The 19,511-nt window shown below is 35.1% G+C and overlaps 3 protein-coding genes and 1 non-coding gene across 6 annotated transcripts; 3 read left to right on the top strand and 1 right to left on the bottom strand.

Annotated features, from left to right (window-relative positions):
* The first annotated feature begins 717 nt into the window (after positions 1 to 717).
* Positions 718 to 6,151, top strand: LOC120637180 (protein slowmo). Its single transcript, XM_039908858.1, has 4 exons — positions 718 to 947; positions 1,030 to 1,195; positions 1,320 to 1,514; positions 5,163 to 6,151. The coding sequence occupies exons 1-4, from the start codon at positions 916 to 918 to the stop codon at positions 5,454 to 5,456; spliced, it is 687 nt and encodes a 228-aa protein (XP_039764792.1). The 5' UTR covers positions 718 to 915; the 3' UTR covers positions 5,457 to 6,151.
* Positions 6,152 to 9,014: 2,863 nt separating this feature from the next.
* On the bottom strand, positions 9,015 to 11,962 carry LOC120637090 (mediator of RNA polymerase II transcription subunit 11). 3 transcript variants are annotated; one of them, XM_039908726.1, is made up of 3 exons: positions 11,684 to 11,962; positions 10,521 to 10,641; positions 9,015 to 9,541 (listed from the first exon to the last, which is right to left on the bottom strand). In XM_039908726.1, the coding sequence occupies exons 2-3, from the start codon at positions 10,594 to 10,596 to the stop codon at positions 9,213 to 9,215; spliced, it is 405 nt and encodes a 134-aa protein (XP_039764660.1). In that variant the 5' UTR covers positions 10,597 to 10,641; positions 11,684 to 11,962; the 3' UTR covers positions 9,015 to 9,212. The 3 variants fall into 3 exon arrangements, with proteins under 3 accessions (XP_039764660.1, XP_039764659.1, XP_039764661.1); XM_039908725.1 differs by having other exon boundaries at positions 11,745 to 11,962; XM_039908727.1 differs by having other exon boundaries at positions 11,664 to 11,747.
* A 3,454-nt stretch (positions 11,963 to 15,416) lies between these two features.
* LOC120637126 (60S ribosomal protein L3) lies at positions 15,417 to 18,399 on the top strand. The gene is made up of 7 exons (XM_039908784.1): positions 15,417 to 15,540; positions 15,820 to 16,012; positions 16,279 to 16,447; positions 16,782 to 17,104; positions 17,409 to 17,588; positions 17,771 to 17,949; positions 18,169 to 18,399. Exons 1-7 carry the CDS (start codon positions 15,538 to 15,540, stop codon positions 18,358 to 18,360), a joined length of 1,239 nt encoding a protein of 412 aa, XP_039764718.1. The 5' UTR covers positions 15,417 to 15,537; the 3' UTR covers positions 18,361 to 18,399.
* Positions 15,673 to 15,752, top strand: LOC120637496. Its single transcript, XR_005659435.1, has one exon. It is a non-coding gene; the product is annotated as a small nucleolar RNA U43 (small nucleolar RNA).
* Positions 18,400 to 19,511: the final 1,112 nt, after the last annotated feature.

The following is a 19,511-nucleotide window of genomic DNA, read 5'->3' as shown; positions in this document are numbered from 1 at the left end:
ATATGAAAAAGTGTCGTCAAAATGTATTAAATTAGGATGGCGCCACATTTGCATCAAGGTAACTCTTAAAAGAAGCGCCAAATATAAATATTGTTAGAGTAGGCTTGAAAAATAAACAAGGAAGTAAGGTTATATTTACCACAATATTTTGTACAACGTAAGTTGTTGAAATTCTCAATAATTAACTTCTTTAGTCGATAATGACATTAAATTTTTTAACTCGGCATACTTCAATTCATCTACGATTGCTACATTCATACCATACCCTGTGCATCCACCAGCGCCATTGTGGAGGATTTTTGAACTGTTATTTAGCGCAGTGTCAGGAAACATTTTCAACTTTTCTCCCATATAAGATGACTCTCCTTACCTCTACCCTCCATAAGTTGGGCACAGAATTTTCATATTTATTTATTAGTCTGTGATATTCATACTCTACGATGGGTACAGACTACAGAATGGTTTATTCGGAGGTATCCATCGCCGAATACACCATTTATACAATTAATTTTCATTTAATAATATATACTCTATGTTTTTACTATGACTTGGCATTCACATCACGACCGAGATTTGAAAGGTACTATCAGTAGAAGTGTGATAAAAAACTGTATAACTGTTCCGATATAGTGTTTTAACACAGACCCAGAATCCCAAGAGTTTTTAATAATCTGTGATTGTCATTGTCAGTTTGTCAAATTTTTTATTACTCATCACTCCATCTCTTTCATTTCAATTCAAGCCTCAAGGCTGCCTGTGGTCTGTTCTTTCTTGTGTCGGAAGTGCTGAGAAAAGTAGGTGATGTTTTGGCGAACGTAATGTAACGAATAGTTGAAATTCCTCAAAATTAATGTCTATAGAGATATACATAAATATCTCGGCACCTATAATTAGCGAAAAGGAATTTTGTCAAATATGAAGATTTGGACCTCTGAACATACATTTCAGTAAGTGTTTGTGACGCAACGACCTTAAAAATTACCAACGTAATACAGTTTCAATTTACCATTTAAAATTTGTGTATTACAGCCATCCTTGGGAGACGGTTGCTCAAGCAGCATGGAGGAAATATCCTAATCCTATGAACCCCGCCGTTATCGGCATCGATGTGGTTGATAGAAAGGTGGTGAATGGAGTTTTACACACCCACAGACTCGTCAGTTCAAAGTGGTTTTTTCCACGCTGGGCGCAAGCAGTAAGTACTTTTAAACAACAAAGCAAAATTTCCTATTATTATTAAAATACAGGCAATACATTGTAAACTTAAACCAAGTATAGCATCGCTAAATTTAAATTTTACAATGTCATTCTCTTTGCAGCTCATTGGCACAGCCAAAATATGCTATGCCAGTGAAAAGTCAGAAGTGAACCCAAATGAACGTGAAATGACGCTGAAGACAACAAATCTTACGTTTTGCCGATACATTGCGGTAGATGAAACTGTTAAATATACTCCAGATCCTGCAGACCCCTCAAAAACCCTATTGACCCAGGAGGCAGTGGTAACTGTTCAAGTAAGTATTTAATTTTTCAATCCAGAAGGCTTTTAATTATTATTTTTTCTATTCTTTTTAATCCACGGGTGCTGTATTGCAGTCATTTAATTTCCTGCATACTTGATACTACTAGATAACATCTGCAAACTGGTCTAAAGGTGAATAAAAGATGCTTGTGCTGTATGCTCTGAATGCTCTATTAAAATCAGTTTAGCTGTTCCAAACAATTAAAACAGACTATGCTAAGTATGATTATTATAAAGGGTTAATAAGGTTGTTTGAAAACACAGTCATACCTATATGCTTTATTTATTTCTATTACAACTTTATCTATAGTGGAAATGTTCAAATGGTTGTTTGGCTTAATGCCCATTGTTATTAACACGTTGGCTGCTGAAAACACAACGTTTGTGTTTGAAAACTACGTAACGCGTGTGCGGCTCGAACACGCTAGGCGTGTTAAAATAAATGTACCTACAAGGATGCGGCCGAACACGCTGGGCGTGTTTTTCCGGCGTTCTGCGAGTGCGGCAAACACAAACGCTGTATTGTTTAAATATACTGTTAGAGCGGCCTTTACGCAACAAGTGTGTTATACGTTACCGCAAGTACGTTTTATTAAATATTAGTTAAACGTTAACGCAATTACGTTTTATTATATATTAGACAATATACCTACTTAAAATTCGTTGTTTTGTGAGTTATCTAATCATTATACATGAGTGTTTTTCTTAATAATTCCCATGCCATCGAGAGAATCGACCATCACACGTATAACTAACAAGTTCATATAAAAAACATGTTTTCGACCAAATATTTGCAACAATAGTATAATACCATCGATCACTAAATAATACCCACCTAGATAATTGCATTGTTTTAAAATATTTTATAGGGACGCGAAATAGATATTGATATCGATATAGGATCGTCGTCCTATATTTTAGCATACTCTACAATGTTTTTCTGCAATAAAGGTATCCGCAACATAAGTTTGACGTCTATTTGTATATTTTTTAATATTTGTACGCCTGAGTTCGCCTGCACTATTTTCTTTGGTATCGGTATCGTCAATAATTTATTTTATAAATATCGGTTTGCATTCCATTATACGGACAGAATTACAAAACGATGCATCCGCATCCTTATTTTTTCTTATCGTCTTAAATAAACGTTATCGGTGCGGCCAGCGGTACCAATAAACTACTCAGGAATGAGTTACTATTGTTTCGAATTTAAAAGTAAATTTAACAATGGTTCTGTATATTTACTGGAAGGATTATTATATTTAAAATGCATATTATTTTAAAATTTGCTTCTTTGTCGGCAATCCGCATTCGTATGTAAGTAGGTATTTAATACTGTTTTTTTACTTATTTATTTATCATGATTCGTAAATGACATTCACAAGTTACACACAGGTTGACGTTGCCGCGATTTTGAATATAGTAAAATAGTGTACCTACCAGATGTAAAGCCACTATATTTAAAGCTCTTTAGAAAATGATTATTTTTGAAAAAAAAGAAAATCTGTGTTTACTACATTAATGTTTTATTCTATTTTATCCAACAAAAAAATACAAATTGCTATTCAAATGCGACAAGTGTTGGGTTTTCATGTTGTTCAATAAATAAATGAGAAAATACGAGTGATGTAATAACACACCTGTTGCGTAAAGGCCGCATAGCTGTCGCGATAAGTTTAAACACGCCAGGCGTGTGGGGCCGCATGCTCGTAGCGCCTGTTTCGAATACGCTTCACCAGTGCTGAAAACACGCCTAGCGTGTAATCCTGCCGCACTCGTGTACCGTATTTGTTAATGTTAGGCAGCAGTCAACGTGTTAATGGTAATAGAACTTTGTTCATCTACAATCTGTAATTTGTCAGTTACAAGTAATAATAAAAACCTGTCAAACTAGTATGGCAAATTTTTGCCTATATCTCACTTTTCTATGAGAGGGAAGGCTTGTGCCCAGCTCAGAACACTAAATAGGCTGTTGATTATGTTTGGCTTAGAAAAATGATCATATTATCATATTAAGCATTTTCCAGACAACTCCAAACTTAATTTATTTTGCATACTTCCATAGTGTAATGTCGTATAGGATCTTGTTATGGAGCAGAGCTGCTGATATAGAAACTATATTTATACAACAGGAAAGAGCTGTGCGGTCAATATACAAACAAACTTAGATCATGCGAATCCCTTTGTACCAAATTTAAAGAAATAGGTATACTTACAGTAGCCTCTCAATATATTTATGATAATATTATCTTTATTAAACAAAACAAAAAGTCGATATAAACAGTTGACTAACTAGAAACTGACATAAATTTGTGATATCTGCATATTGTCTTTTACAACATGATACCGAAGGTAATATTAGATCTACCTTTACCTAAGTTTAAACAATATATATTAAAACACGATTTAATAAATTGTGGTTACTACACGATTGATGAATTCGTTAACGACAAGGCTGCTTGGAAGCAGGCCACTCCACTCTCATCTCTCACAAAACAGAAAAATTCTAATGATTGTTAAACTTTAAAATGATGTTGGAAAAGAGCAATCTGCTGAGTTTCTTGCTGGCTCTTCTCAGTGGAATCTGCCTTCCGAACCGGTGGTAGAGTCACTACAAACAGACTGACTTGACGTTTCAAAAGTGCTTATTAATTAGGCCTACTTGAAATAAACGAATTTTGAAATTGAATTTGAATTTAAAAAAAGATAATATTTATCTCTATTTTGTACAAATGGAAATTCATATCTACTTTAATAGTAGATTATTTTGTCAAACATAATCTTAAAGTCATACTTTCAACTGATATCCAATGAACTATGTAGTTTTTAATAATAAATTATTGATAACCTTGAAACAAGTTTCATGGTTATCTGATATTATAGGTTTGTCAGTTTATTAAATCCATTCATAATCGGTTTGTATGCTGCATTATACCTGAACAGAAAATAATATGACAGTATGCCTTTGAGATTAAGGTAGTACCTAGTTCTGGCTATAGCCTGGACTTCCCATCAGACTGGTATACTACATTGCCCACACCCCCACCAAAAAGGCTGTTAAAGCAAAGGAAAAATGTGTTAGCTTGTTTTTTAGCATCTAAAATAAGACAAAACACAACTAAAGTTTATAGTCTCATACATTGTTTAAAATTATGTTAATAATCCAGAAGTGTTTGAGACAACATAGAACCAGTGAGTTATTTCATGAAATCAGTGCATTAATAGTGGTGTGCATGGAGGGTATGCTGATAATATAAAATGAGTTATATTAACCCAGTACTAGTTATAAAAAACTTAGGGTAGGCTTTTATAAATCTTACAATGCTATATTTTTTTTATAACTCATACTGAGAATTTTATATCATCTGAATACCCTCTGCATACCCTGAACGCCACTACTAATTAAGTAGATTAAAAGAAAATAAAATGGTCCTAAATACAGGGAAGTTCAAAATTTAGCTGATTAGTTCTATATTTAAAAAAAAAATTCTAACACTTCTATAAAGTTGGCAAAAGAGTATTTACTACTGCACTGTATTTTAACAAGTTAGTTACAGTTAGTTACATAGTATAAATCTATTATAAATGTTGTCTAATTTTCATGATTACTATTAATAAAATTATTAATGTTTACTTTTAGGGAGTGCCACTCAGCAGCTACATGGAAGATTTGTTAACAAATAGAATATCCTTAAATGCAGGCAAAGGGCGTCAAGCAATAGAATGGGTTATAGGAAAACTGGACTCTGAAATAAAAGAATTAGCCAATTCAGCCTGCAAAAGCACAGATGAGCTTCTATCACAGACTAAAAAGTCCTTAGATGATATCACAACCACAGCACGAAGATCAATGGATGATATATCATCCAAAGCTAAAAGATCACTGGATGACATTGAAAAATTCAGAAAGGCGAATGCTAATCAACGAAGCTGAAAGGAGGAGTAATTCTGAATCTAGCTAATGGAGGTGAAATGAATTAGTTTTTCGATTATTGACTATTGAACTAATCCTTATGTTAATGAGTTTGTAATAATTGCTTGAAGTAAAAAACCAACTGTATTATAATTTTAAATGTTGTTATTACATAAGGATCCTTTGATAAACATTAGTTGCATTGAACCATTGATAGTGTATCAAGTTATTTATAGTGGGGAATGTATTTAATTTTTTATACTTAATAACTATCTTTGTGTATATATAGCTAATAATATGTAATTTTGTCATGAAATATGATGTAAAAAGTATTCATCAGAGAAAACAGTTATCTTAAAAGATGCATTTTATGTGTATTTTCGTTCAGTATGGGGTATTAAAATGATTATATATTCTCACTAGTCCTGTAATACCAACAGCATAGGAATTAAAGAAAATTACATCTTTTTTGGTTTTGTATGAATCAATTTGAAATAAGCGTCGTATTGGTTTCTCAGATAATATTTTAAAGTTAACTTTTAGTAAAATATAAAACAGTGTCAGGATAAGGTGTGCTGAATGTGTACTGTAATAATCAATTGGTAATTTCTACACAAAATTCAGATTTGATTAATCCATAGTCCATACGCATTGCTCACTATATTTCATTGTAAAATATATTTTCATTTAATAAATTTTTTGTATATGGCTGTCAATATTTATTTTTTTAATAAGTGTCCTTACTTATTATCAATGGTTGATAATACTGGTGGCCTTATTTGACAAGCAAATGATCTTCTATAGTTCAAATTTGTGGCAGCTCCATAGAGTCATCATCTTCTGTTGCTCCATCCACAATCCTCGAGCCAGGCTACAAGCAGTTAGGTTTTCGTACCGAACACTCCATCATGCTGCAAGTGACGAGAGTACTGTAAAACCACGCTTCGCCTCGTAACAAGCGAGTAAATTCCATTGCAGTATTTCTCACATGGAGAAGGCATTCATTCGCACGTTGGTCTCGCCTACACGCTGTCTCTTGTCAAGTAGTTAAGACCATAGCCACCTTTGTTCAAGACTTTGATTCTCTTGGGAAATTTAACAAAAATCATAAAATCAATGTCTCGCTAATGTAAAGCCGTAATTAAACGCCGTGAACGCCGTTAAAATGTATTAAATTGCTTTTTTTCTTCACGCACTTTACATCCATATGATTTATTCAGTCTTAAGTTTCATATGAATATAAAACAACTGTGGAGCAGCTTCATAAATCTTTCTTAATTATTTGTCCAGTTTCATTACTATTTGAATTTGGTGCAATACAGATTGAATACAATTTGTAAAAAAAATATTCTATATTCCTAATCTCGTTTGCTCTATTTATGTCGCTATTTCATAACATAACTAGGGTCTTTTCGCCTTTTCGCGTCCAAAGACCGGGACACTGTTTTACAACAGTGAAAAATAACAATACCGACACACCAATCTAAACAAGAGCGCTTCTATTGATGTTCGGACCTATGACAGGTACTCACACACAAATAAAAGATCTGTGCGTGCAACCAAAATTTAATGAAAAATAAACTAATCTTGCGTGTGCAACCAACAAGTGCTGACGCGCGAATGTGTTGTAAAAAAAATAGTGTTTATGTGAAATTTAGAATACTTTGTTATCCCTAGACCTTAATTGTGAACCACACTATAGGAACAACGATGTTTGTGCTTATATTTTTCTACTGACAGCTTTATATAAGGTGGACGCGAACTGGTACATAAAATTTATAAAAAAATCACCTTGCGTCCGCTGTGGACGCAGATTACTCTAACTATTTCTAAGTCAGATGTTTAATTAAATACGATAACACGGGAAAAACAATATAAACTTCCTATCAATTTTAACAACATTAACATGCATAATATGATGGCCGATTTGCGTCCATATTATTAGAAATATAAAAAAAGATCATGAATGTCAAAAATCAGACGTGGACGCACAGTTTTCCTACATTAGAAACCCTATTTTGCGACCATCTTTTTATCACACGAAAATAATAGAGTAAAATTTATATAATTTTATTTAAATATACTCTTTATAACCTACCTAACCTAAAAATATACAATTATTATACGAAAATTATTTTATGTATTTGCCAATATTTGAATTTTGTTCCATTTTCAGGGTTCCTTACCCAAAGGGTAAAAACAGGAACCTAGTACTAAGACTTCGCTGTTCGTCTGTCACCAGGCTGTAGCTCATTAATCGTGATAGTAAGACAGTTGAAATTTTCATGGATGCTGTATTTCTATTGCCGCTATAACAATATATATTAAAAAATAGAATAAAACACGGAACGCGCGAGTCCGATTCGCACTTGGTCAATTTTAAAGGCTTTGTACCGAAATGGTAAAATAGAATCCTATAAAGTCATCCTATAAACATGATATTCGAAATAATAGTGAATCTATTAATGGAGTTAGTTGGAGGAGAAAAAAAATATCCTGAAGTGCAATTTATATTTACTTTTATGATATCAGCAATTATTAAATAAATGTTTTGATTAAAATCACAAGCTTCCCTTTTTATTTCCTATTTCCCTCCCTAATTATTTCTAAACAGGTGGACGCCAATTGGTCCACAGGCGGACGCAATCTGGATTTTGTGGACGCTAAATGGGAAAATTGCCTGTTTCAGCTATTTGTACCTGTGTAGAATAAAACATCAGATCCAAAACTGTGCATTAAACTTGACAAGACTATATAGGGACTACATTACAACCATATTTGATTAAAAACTACCGCACGGACATTTTTTTGTTCACGTTCAAACCTAACAACTCCACTAAGTGGACGCAAACAGGCGAAATGACCCTAGTTACTTTTAAGAAAGAACACAGTTGTGTAGTGACACACATCGTATCTATACTTATAATAAAAATGTAACTGGAAGGTTTCTGTACATTTAATATATTTTGACTGGGGGATGCTTTATAATCGATACACACATCCTTCAATAGCATTTCGTTACCATTGGGATCAAAAATCTTAAAGTCCAAGGCCAGTCTAATGATTTTCTTAGCTTAGATATGTATTTTATTTTATTTTATTTATTAGGTTTACTTACAAACACTTACACTAATACAACCGTTTATAAAATTTTAACTATTCTATTTAAGTGTAATGTTTTCTTAAAAGTAAACACAGCATATGAAAATATACAATAACACCATATCATGAGAAGATATATCATATACCATATCATGTAGGTACCTATCTGTTTATTTTTTTGTTTTATTTGTAACTTAAATTAGGTATATGACGCAGTGATAGCCTAGCAATTAAGGCTACGGCCTCCCTTTCGGGCGACCGAGTTCGATGCCCGGCACGCACCTTCCACTTTTAGAGTTATGTGCGTTTCTAATTTAATTATTGAAATATCATTTGTTTTGCTAGCGAACGAAACCTGGGAGTTCTCCATAAAGTTCTTAAAGGCGTGTTAAAGTTTACCAATCCGCACTTCGCCAGCATGGTGTCTTATAGTGGGCGGGGAATTGGTTGATAAAGGTTACATAGGTAATAAGCATATTATGTATTATGGCCGAAATGGTGCACTTAGAGCATCATATTGTTTTTTATTCGAAAAGTAGGTTTTGGAACATTTAAGCAACAGGACCAAATTAGTCAATATATTAACTAAGTGACATAGTATTCAAGTAATAATATTTTACTGAACAGTAACAATAAATAAAAGCTCAGAGTTTCTTAAAACATAGGTATATGTTATTATTGGGTACTGGTACTAGAAGATGTCATATTGCCATTTGAAACACCTGCTGTGCGATTTGCAGTAGCCAAGTGAGAGGCTTTCAGTCTGTCTAGCTCATTCACCCAGGATCTTACATGCTCTAGTCTATGCCATGCCATTTGTAAGACTTTCTGGGATGCATAACCTGACCCCTCATGTGGCTGACCGGTAGAAACTTGAGTCAAGTAATTAATTTGATCACTTAATTTTGATTCAACTTGGCTCAGAGTTCGTAGGAATTGAGAGGTATTACTTTCAGCTTGCTTCTGGCTAGATTTTTCTTTTCCCAACTCTAACAATGCTTGAGCTGCAAGAAAACAATTATTAATATAAAAGAAGGTGTAAAATATACAAAATTTGCTTTCACAAATATTTATAATAGTATTATAAAAGATACAGCTCATGTGGTAAATTGGAACAGTGTATAGATGCTACTACAGGGCCCAGCATGTTTCCTGTAATATGCACAAATCAGATGATATTCTTCCAAAAGTTGGTTAGTATTGAATATTTAGAATGGGAGTTTGCATAAAAATATTTTGTCTTGAGTAAATATTGGATGCTTTTAGCATCAGGTCCATCTTCCACTGAAGCAGAATGGAGATGTAAGATAAGCAACATAGTGGACAGACTGTTTCCATAAAGTAGGGCAGAGTAGTGATATATCAGTGTCAGTTTATCACAGTTATTTGTGGAAATTTCAGCCAATAGCTAGAGCCAAGGAAGCAGATATCTGATTGTTTATTCACAAAACATTGCCACTTATGTTAAACTGAGCACCAAAATTGTGATTCTATAAGAGGGATTACAATCTCATACTACACTGACATGAAAACTAAATTACTGCAATTATAGTGGGACAAACTAAGGACAGCTGTAGGTATGATAAAAGGGACGGCCCATTCAATAAACGTCTTTCTTTATGCACAGCATGCATAGAGATAGATGAAATAAATATAATGCTCCAATGCAATGGAGTAACATAACAACATGCAGGACACCTTGGCTTCTTAGCAACACTCCCTGAAGCACTCAGCGACCTTAGTTGCCTGCTAATTTCTGCAGTGAGCCTGGCTGACTGGAGTGATCCGTCAGGGAGCTACATTAGCAGCCACACATACAAAGGACAGTTCCAGCCAACCATGTACTGAGAAAGGCCCAGCAACAGAAGTAGAGGAAGCCCAAATAAATAAATATTTCCTTAAGGCTTAGCTCAGTACACATAATACTAGCACTATTTGTAAATATATTTGTATATAACCAAATAAATTGACACAGATACTAACCTGCACATTGTAAACATGTTATGATATCCTTTTCGATATCGTCAAGTACTTGAATTCTTTCCATGGGGCCAGCCATAATTACCGTAATAATATAATCACTTATGTAGCAGGGTATTGATTCCTTTAAAAAAAGAATATAAAAATTAGTATTTGAGGATACAAGTAGGCATTACTATAAAAGTCTTTAATACCCAAATAATCAAAAAGAAAAATAAAAACTGTAAGCTTGGTAAACATATAAAGTAAATCTCATGTGTAGTTATTCAATAAATGTTTGAGCCCATCCTATATGAGTACTGTTGTCAGTTCAATCATAATAATTCCTTTTTCTATACTCATGGTCTATTTGTCCACTCTGATCTCTTTGTTCTTGCATTTAAATACTGAGACCAATAATATATCTTTAATTCTCATCGCAATATTAAATTAAAGCTTTCCCAATGCTGGGCACAGCCCTCGTTGAAGAGATAGTTTAAGAGCATAGACCCCCCAAGCTGCTTGTGTTTGTTGGTGGGCACTGCAGGTTGGTTATATACAATGATCTCCTTTTTTGTTTTGGCAATTATTAGGTTTGTAAGTTTTATTTTACTTAGTACCAGGTATGATACCAGATTTGGTATATATGCACAGGTAGTGATAAAATTTGGAACATAAATATAGCTTGCATCTAGTAATTTTTGGTCCCCAAAATGGAGCAGTATATTATTAAAGAAACAATCACGGACAAAGTTGCAAGTTGAATATAAACGTCAAATTCCAATTAGTCTCCATGCTGATTATTTTTATAATGTTGGGTTGGAACTCACACTGAGAAAAAGGAATACATAAAAAATTGCAGAAATGATACATGGAAAAACGGTTTAATAGTCACATCAGCCAGACCTGTAAGGCTTAGGGGTTGAAATGTCTTGCTTAACTAAGTTCCATTGATAATCTCAAAGGCACTCAAATTTCTGAGTACAAGGATCTGCTGTTTGTTGGCTTTGTACCAGGGCAAGCTTTAGTAAAGTATTAGGTAAGTTGACAAATAGGACAAATATTTGACTATCTCCATCTCATAATTGCAAAAAAATGAATGATTCTAAACAAAACAACAGAGACCGCAATGACTTAAGCAGATACAAATTACAATAACAAACAAACCAAACCGGCTTTCGCCCAACCTCTTGGTTTCCCTGATTCGAGTCTAGGCTACGACACTAGTCCAGTCTTTAGTTTTCGTACCTTCGGGTCTTCGGGTCTTCTGGTCTCCCTCGTGAATTGGTAGGATTATTCTCTTTGGCTCTTGTTTTGATTTTAAATAGTAAGTACAGTTAAACAATAGCCAAAAATGGAAAACAACTAGCTCAGTTATACCTAAGTTTGTTTTTATACTCGGTAATCCACTATAGACAGTCGGAAACCCAGCAAACGAAAAACCAAAATTCCCAAATTACTTATAGGTACTTCAATTCAATTCAATTCTTGTTTATGGCTTTTGTCTGCGCCAACTGGGCACAAGGTATTTCGCCAATGTCTTGTAGATGAAGAAGGCACGAAGGAGATTGATCGGTGAAACTAATGAAAAGTTAATTTTGAATTTGTACCAAGAAATAGTTGTTATTAGCTAGTTAGCTCTTTAACCTAAGGACACAGACAACACATGCATATATATCTTACACGGATATTTTTTGTACATTATACTTTAATTTTATTACTTACTATATATTTACATAAAAATCTACAATAAGGACTGAAAACAAACATTAAAAAACATTTAACACTCAAAGGACGGGGGACTTTGGGAGGAAGAATGGTGGGATTATGAAGGTTAACTCATGTTTCTTGGGACGTAAACTTTTACAGTTCCACTGTAGCAGGGTTATTGGGCCCATTTTGGAGTAGTTTAAAAAGTTGGCTTAAGTTTTTGGCAACGTTGGGCGGTAAGGGAATTTCACTACATGGAGCGACAATACTAAGTAGAAATTCGGAGATAAACTCAAGCATTTTACCTTGGGAGGGAGGGTTCTCAACATTGTTGTTGAGAGCGCATCCATTAGGAAGGGATGAGGAGTAATCACCGACAATAGTCTGAACAGCTTTTTTATCGTAGCCCTTTGCTAGAGGAGCTCGGGGACGAGGAGAGCGGAAAACTGTTTGCCGGTAGGAGGTTTTGGAGGAAGTTACATTAGTAGGAGTAAACATTTCTTTTGTTATCTCAGCATAGGACCTGCGGACAGGAGGAAACTGAGATGATGCTTCAATGTAAGATTTATTATTCTGAGACATGACCATTTTAATAGATTGCTGCCTGGAGAATTCTGGGCAGTCTTTATCAGTAGCAAAATGACTACCAGAGCAGTGTAAACATGTAGATAATTCCTTGATGACCAAACATGAGTCACCTGTATGGGGCTGAGCACATCTGTAGCATCTGGGCTTAGATCTGCAGATTGTTTTAATGTGGCCAAAACGGCAGCAGTTCTGGCACTGTATTGTTGGAAGTTTATATGTTTCAACTGGCAGTGAGGTGTGGTATGAATATACCTTAGCAGGAAGCATTTGCCCCCTGAAGGTTAGGACAACAGATTGGGTAGGCACCCAAGTGATGACACCCTCAGTGACAGATTTTCTGTTCAGTCGCCTTGATTTCAGAACCTCACCACAGCCAGGCGGGAGCTCTAGCGAATCAACAAGCTCGTCCATCGACCAGTCCACGGGAACTCCTTTCACCAGCCCCATTCTGGTTATGTTGTATGTGGGAATTATAGCTCTATATTTGCATAACTTCAAAACTGGACTAACCAGAAAGTTGTTGGCAGCTTGGGCAGAAGTAAACTCTACAGTAATTTTGTTGCGGCCTATATTTTTGACGCCGTCGTGGATAATTGAACCAATTTTGTGTTTGTGCAAGAATTGACCGAAATTTATAGCCCGTAATGACGCTCCAGAGGATGGGTCCTCCACTTCCCGTGAGACTTGGACGATAAAAGGCCCATTATCATCGTCAGAGTATGACTTGGCGCCTTCGGTGAAGGAAGGATGTATGTAAAGGCTTTGAACGGATGGGTTTACCTGAGTAGGATCAGTTATAGTTTTTTTGGCCGCATATACGTTGGTATCCTCTCCTTGTCGTTTGCGAGACGAGGCTGATGCCCCCGGGTCGGGCGGCTCAGGAGGTGTATCTAGATCCATTTTACTGGAAACACTATAACTACAGACACATAATAAATATTTAACCAACACCAAATACGGTTAGATTTATACGAATATCACCAATAACAACTATTTCTGCTGCTGTGTAAATTCACATAAAACACCGAAATTACACCGGAATCTCACTAACACGTGTGCACAAATTGACAGGCCAAGTTACAGTTCAATATAAACAACACCAAATCCTTTTCAAGACGAGTTTACAGTAAAATCAAAGAAAAATTTGAAAAAGCGCGTCCGCCATGTACGAAGTTTCCCGCCCTTTTCAATACAGCTAAAATTAATAATCGAAGTCGATTACTTAGTACGATTTACCTACTGAAATGACCTATAGGTACTTTGTAGGTACTAAATATTTTACCCACACTCCAAGTCCACTGACTTTACCCTACTCTATGGACTACTCCTATGATCTGTCAAATAGTATTATGACATTTCAAATGTTGCAACTTGCAGAATGTTCTTTTCATTCATAATTGAATATTCGATGAAACCAATGTTTTGCTGGAACCCTCAAACCATTAAGTCAAAGTCAAATATTTCTTTATTCAAATAAAGTAAAATATGACATAGAATTCGTCAACTTAAAACTAAAGCAACTTGCAACCCTCATAGGGTTGCAAACGCGCACAGGCAGAGGAGACAAAAATTATAGCCCCGTTTATATCCTGCTGAAGCACGGGAACGAACGGGAGGAGAAGATTAGCCATTTTTATTATTACACATATAATATTATTTCCACTTCTGCGCCAATGCTCTGAGAGTTGATAAAGCTGTGGGAGAAGATAAAGTTTTATCCTTTCCCCGAGCAGATAATCGTCTCCTGCCCTATGCTAGCCGTACTGGTCTAAGAAGCCCACAACAAACTTTGTTGCCGGTTTTTTTTTTAATTACCATCTTACATAGTAATTTAAAACTATTTAAGAAGCAACCTGGTTGGAGCAATAGTTTACACTTAAGCTTTAGCTTAAGTAAATCGGAAAAGTTGCAGACATTCCTTCGCTAGTTCATATTGTCAAGTTCAACCTTATTTTTCTTATTTCGTGGAACATTACACAATTTTTTTTTCAAGAAGTAACAGAAGTATTTCTAAAATGAAAATTAAACAGAACCAATAAAATTTTCCATCCATATCCAGTAAAAAATTTAAAATATTTTTTATAGTAATAATATTATTAATTTAAATCACGTACTGAAAAGTAGTTAGATTCCCGATTTCATAGACAATCATATTCATTTCAGGGACCATGATTCCAACAAGCCAACACTGCATGACAGTATTATTTGCTATATTTGCTGTGTTGTCTCTGTATTATGGAGGGTAGAGGTAAGGAGAGTCATCTTATATGGGAGAAAAGTTGAAAAAGTGTCCAGTTGTTGCGCTAAATAACAGTTCAAAAATCCTCCACAATGGCGCTGGTGGATGCACAGGGTATGGTATGAATGTAGCAATCGTAGATGAATTGAAGTATGCCGAGTTAAAAAATTTAATGTCATTATCGACTAAAGTAGATAATTATTGAGAATTTCAACAACTTACGTTGTACAAAATATTGTGGTAAATATAACCTTACTTCCTTGTATCTCCATACTTCCTTGTTTATTTTTCAAGCCTACTCTAACAATATTTATATTTGGCGCTTCTTTTAAGAGTTACCCTGATGCAAATGTGGCGCCATCCTAATTTAATACATTTTGACGACACTTTTTCATATACACAGATGACTCTCCTTACCTCTACCCTCCATACTCTGTATGTCAAGTCAACGTCATTGTGACTATCCTTCTAAATCGTCCATTTTTGTAGCGATAGTCATTCGACATGGTAAGTTTTCATCTTCTCGGGTAAATCTTGAATTATACTGTCAATCATTATAATATTAACGAAAACATTTATTCTGTCGTGAAAAATATCGTTTCATATGGATTTAAGCTAACTTATTTTATTAAAATAAACATGATGATAAAAAGTATCTTTTATAAACGGTTAGAACCTGAATTCTAGAGTGAAGATATGTACTAGGGCGGACTGATTATTTTTTATGATTCATAGTAATTTGCGGTCGTAGCAGCATGTATTACAAAACAATCATTTTCCTTTCAGTCGCATAGAAAATTCTCAGCGCCTCGCCATGGTTCCATGGGATTCTACCCCAAGAAGAGGTCCCGTCGTCATCGTGGTAAAGTGAAGGCATTCCCTAAGGATGACGCTAGTAAGCCTGTACATCTTACGGCATTCATTGGATACAAAGCTGGCATGACCCACGTGGTTCGGGAACCTGACCGTCCTGGTTCAAGTGAGTTGATTAATTTTGCCATTTATTTCTATTTGATTAAGCGGGCTGTGCCAAAGTTGTAAAAACTACAAGTTTGTTCCATTTACCCTATTTACTTATAGTACAAAAGACCTATGTCTAGCAGTGGACGTAGATTGGTTGACATGGTGATGATGATGATGACTTGTAGTAACCTAAAAATAATGGTGTTTAATTAAAATTAATTATTATTTGTTTGTAGACGTGACATGTGTTTATGGAAACTTAAATAATATATTTTTTTACAGAGATCAACAAAAAGGAAATTGTAGAGGCTGTGACTATCATAGAAACACCACCTATGGTATGCGTTGGTGTCGTTGGGTACATTGAGACTCCACATGGTCTGCGTGCCCTACTGACTGTGTGGGCAGAGCACATGTCTGAAGACTGCCGTCGACGTTTCTACAAGAACTGGTGAGCTTATTTAATCTAAATTATAACTGCTTTCTGACATTTCAATACTTCAAAAGGCAGAACTTACAGATACTTAAAGAACTCTTACCTTAAAAAGGAAAAAAAACATCCCTAGTGGAATGGTTGTTCACTTAAGACAATTATTTTTTGAGTTAATGATTGTAAACAATATCAATAAGATAAATTACTAATAAAAGATTTTAAAGCTCTCCTCTCCAACGATGAGAGTTACATTTGAAATATGCTATGTGCGTATTGCTACCAAGTGGTCTCCGCTCAACGATGAGGCTGCTGGGTTCTTTCTTACAGCAGCTTAACTATGTCATCTAATCAGGTATAAGTGCAAGAAGAAGGCCTTTACCAAGACAAGTAAGAAATGGCAGGATGAACTTGGCCGTAAGTCTATTGAAAAGGACTTCAAAAAGATGGTTCGCTACTGCAGTGTTATAAGAATCATTGCTCACACACAAATGAAACTGCTAAAGCAACGCCAGAAGAAGGCCCATATTATGGAAATTCAAGTTAATGGAGGCAATATTGAAGATAAGGTGAAATGGGCCAGAGAACACCTTGAGAAGCCCATTCCTATTGACTCTGTCTTTGCTCAGGATGAGATGATCGACTGCATTGGTGTTACCAAGGGCAAAGGATACAAAGGTAACAACTTCTTTATTAGTCCTGGATTCAATTCTCAGAACGAAAGGAAAATAGGAATTTGGTTTATCTTTTTCCATTATTAGTCTAAATTTTGCAAATTGGCTTTATCCACGGTTAAGGCATGGCACATCATGAGCACATGCTGATGATACTGGTTATTTTGTTTAATTTGTTGCAGCACACTAATGCTTTTAGAGTAAACTAGGTTAGCTGTTTGCCCAAGAGTGGGTTATTATATAATGACATTTGATGTAGTTATAATTATATCGTAATCCTTGCTTAAGATAGGTTATTTGTTTTCCAGGTGTTACCTCCCGTTGGCACACAAAGAAACTTCCCCGTAAGACTCATAAAGGTCTGCGTAAAGTTGCTTGTATTGGAGCGTGGCATCCTTCAAGAGTTTCCTTCACAGTGGCCCGTGCTGGACAAAAGGGTTACCATCACAGGACTGAAATGAATAAGAAAATTTATAGAATTGGACAAGGTATGTACTCAAATAAGTAAATATCTATTCTTGCAAATTAATTTAATTAACATTGTAAAATTCTGAATTAGTCTGCTAACCAGCTATGTTTGTTCTAAAACCCTCTCTTCTGTGAGCTCAGCGGTGGGATGATTATAGGCTGATGATGGTGGTGAATTGATTATTTCAATTTATTATTCCAGGAATCCACACTAAGGATGGTAAGGTTATCAAAAACAATGCTTCGACTGAGTATGACTTGTCTGAAAAGTCAATTACGCCTATGGGAGGCTTCCCTCATTATGGAGAAGTCAATAATGACTTTGTTATGCTTAAGGGTTGCTGCATGGGACCTAAAAAGCGTGTCATAACGCTGAGAAAAGTAAGTAATCGTAATTTATTTCTAAATTTTTATCTTTGGAAGTTCATTGCTTAGTGTTTTAGGAGGTTAAATTGTTAGTAAGTATATTAGATATTGTAATAGCGCAAGTCAAATAAGCATAGTTTTTAGGAGATCAAATAAGCATAGTTTTTAGGAGATATTTCATTGTGCAGAGCTAAAGAACGATATTAATTGTTATCTTTTTTTTTCCTATTATAGTCTCTGCGAGTCCACACCAAGAGGGCAGCTCTTGAAAAGATCAATCTGAAGTTTATTGATACAGCTTCCAAATTTGGACATGGTCGCTTCCAGACACCGGCAGACAAGGCTGCGTTCATGGGAACGCTCAAGAAAGATCGTATTCGGGAAGAGGCTGCAGCTACAGCTGCACCTACTGCAACTCAATCTTAAGCTTTCAATGGCTGAATAAATTGATATGAAATCTAATAATTTTTAATTTCAATGTTATACTTCTTTAGCAGCGTTACGATGTAGCGAAATGCACATGCACATTACACGATTTTAACAGGATGTAGGTAGTTGCGAAACCCTGTGAGAGGGGAATACATTGTCCGCCAGCTCACAGCTCAGCTTTTTACGGTACGTGCGCACACCGACACAAAAAACCGGCACCCTGAAGTTGTCGTAAGGTTTCGCACTCTCAATTGGCAATCTGCGGGCTCAATCCGGTGTAGTTCATTCAATTTTATAATAATCTACAATTTGAATGTTCAATGAAACTTGGTGGTTCGGTAATGAGATAACGCGTTATAATAAAACTTTCAATGTATGCACACTGGGTGCGAATGTGGTTTAAGTTAGGTACTAAATATGAAGACTCATAACTACCAAACAGGTGTACCTATATATTATATATACAACTTTTTAAGACTACTAACTCCCAAAAATACGAAACCCTAAAATACTGCCAGCGCCATCTGTTGGATACTAATAGGTAAAAATGGAGGGCACCACCCTATGAACTAGATACCTACCTAGAGTGAAACAGATACCTATCACTCACTGACTACGAAATTTAAAGGAGTTAAACAAAAAGCTAGGTAGGTACCTATTTATTTACGTCTTGTAGCTCTAGAGGAAATATCTCAATAATGTAGTTCTGGTGGTCCAGATGATAATATCAGGATTACAATGTCCAGGGCTCGAGTCCCAGGTCGGGCTGTCAAATCTTATAAAATTTACATTAAGAGTTAGGAAGTAAACACTTAATATAATATGGACTAACATTTAGAATAAATATAAATAAATAAAATATCCAAATAAACAAATTGTAATAAATAGCTCTAAAAACAGTTGTATTCCCGATTCCTGAACGAAAACTGTAGGTCATGGTTGGAGGAATGTCAATGTCGGTGGTAAAAAAAGGGAATTAACCGGTGATGGTGGAAAAACAAGCATGCATATGCATGCATGTTAAATTTAAGAAACAGTTGGTAGAAGTTTTAGTTAGAGGTCATCTGTTCTCTTACACCTAATTATGAGAAGTATTTGTTTATAAAGGAAAGTTAAACTAACAACTTTTTTATTGAGAGTCATTGAAA

Source organism: Pararge aegeria, chromosome 3 (assembly GCF_905163445.1).
Source record: "Pararge aegeria chromosome 3, ilParAegt1.1, whole genome shotgun sequence".
Lineage (NCBI taxonomy): Eukaryota > Metazoa > Arthropoda > Insecta > Lepidoptera > Nymphalidae > Pararge > Pararge aegeria.
Note: the sequence above shows the minus strand (reverse complement) of the source record. Positions and strands in the feature narration are given on the sequence as shown.

What these genes read in the sequence shown, in the direction of transcription:
- LOC120637180 (XM_039908858.1), top strand. Translation starts at nt 916, where the DNA reads ATGAAGATTTGGACCTCTGAACATACATTTCA. An exon ending in ACCTCTGAACATACATTTCA is followed by an intron (nt 948 to 1,029) that starts GTAAGTGTTTGT and finishes TGTGTATTACAG; the next exon opens with CCATCCTTGGGAGACGGTTG. An exon ending in TTCCACGCTGGGCGCAAGCA is followed by an intron (nt 1,196 to 1,319) that starts GTAAGTACTTTT and finishes TTCTCTTTGCAG; the next exon opens with CTCATTGGCACAGCCAAAAT.
- LOC120637090 (XM_039908726.1), bottom strand. Translation starts at nt 10,596, where the DNA reads ATGGCTGGCCCCATGGAAAGAATTCAAGTACTTGACGATATCGAAAAG. An exon ending in AACATGTTTACAATGTGCAG is followed by an intron (nt 9,542 to 10,520) that starts GTTAGTATCTGT and finishes GTTTTCTTGCAG; the next exon opens with CTCAAGCATTGTTAGAGTTG.
- LOC120637126 (XM_039908784.1), top strand. An exon ending in AATTTATAGAATTGGACAAG is followed by an intron (nt 17,589 to 17,770) that starts GTATGTACTCAA and finishes TTATTATTCCAG; the next exon opens with GAATCCACACTAAGGATGGT. An exon ending in GTGTCATAACGCTGAGAAAA is followed by an intron (nt 17,950 to 18,168) that starts GTAAGTAATCGT and finishes TTCCTATTATAG; the next exon opens with TCTCTGCGAGTCCACACCAA.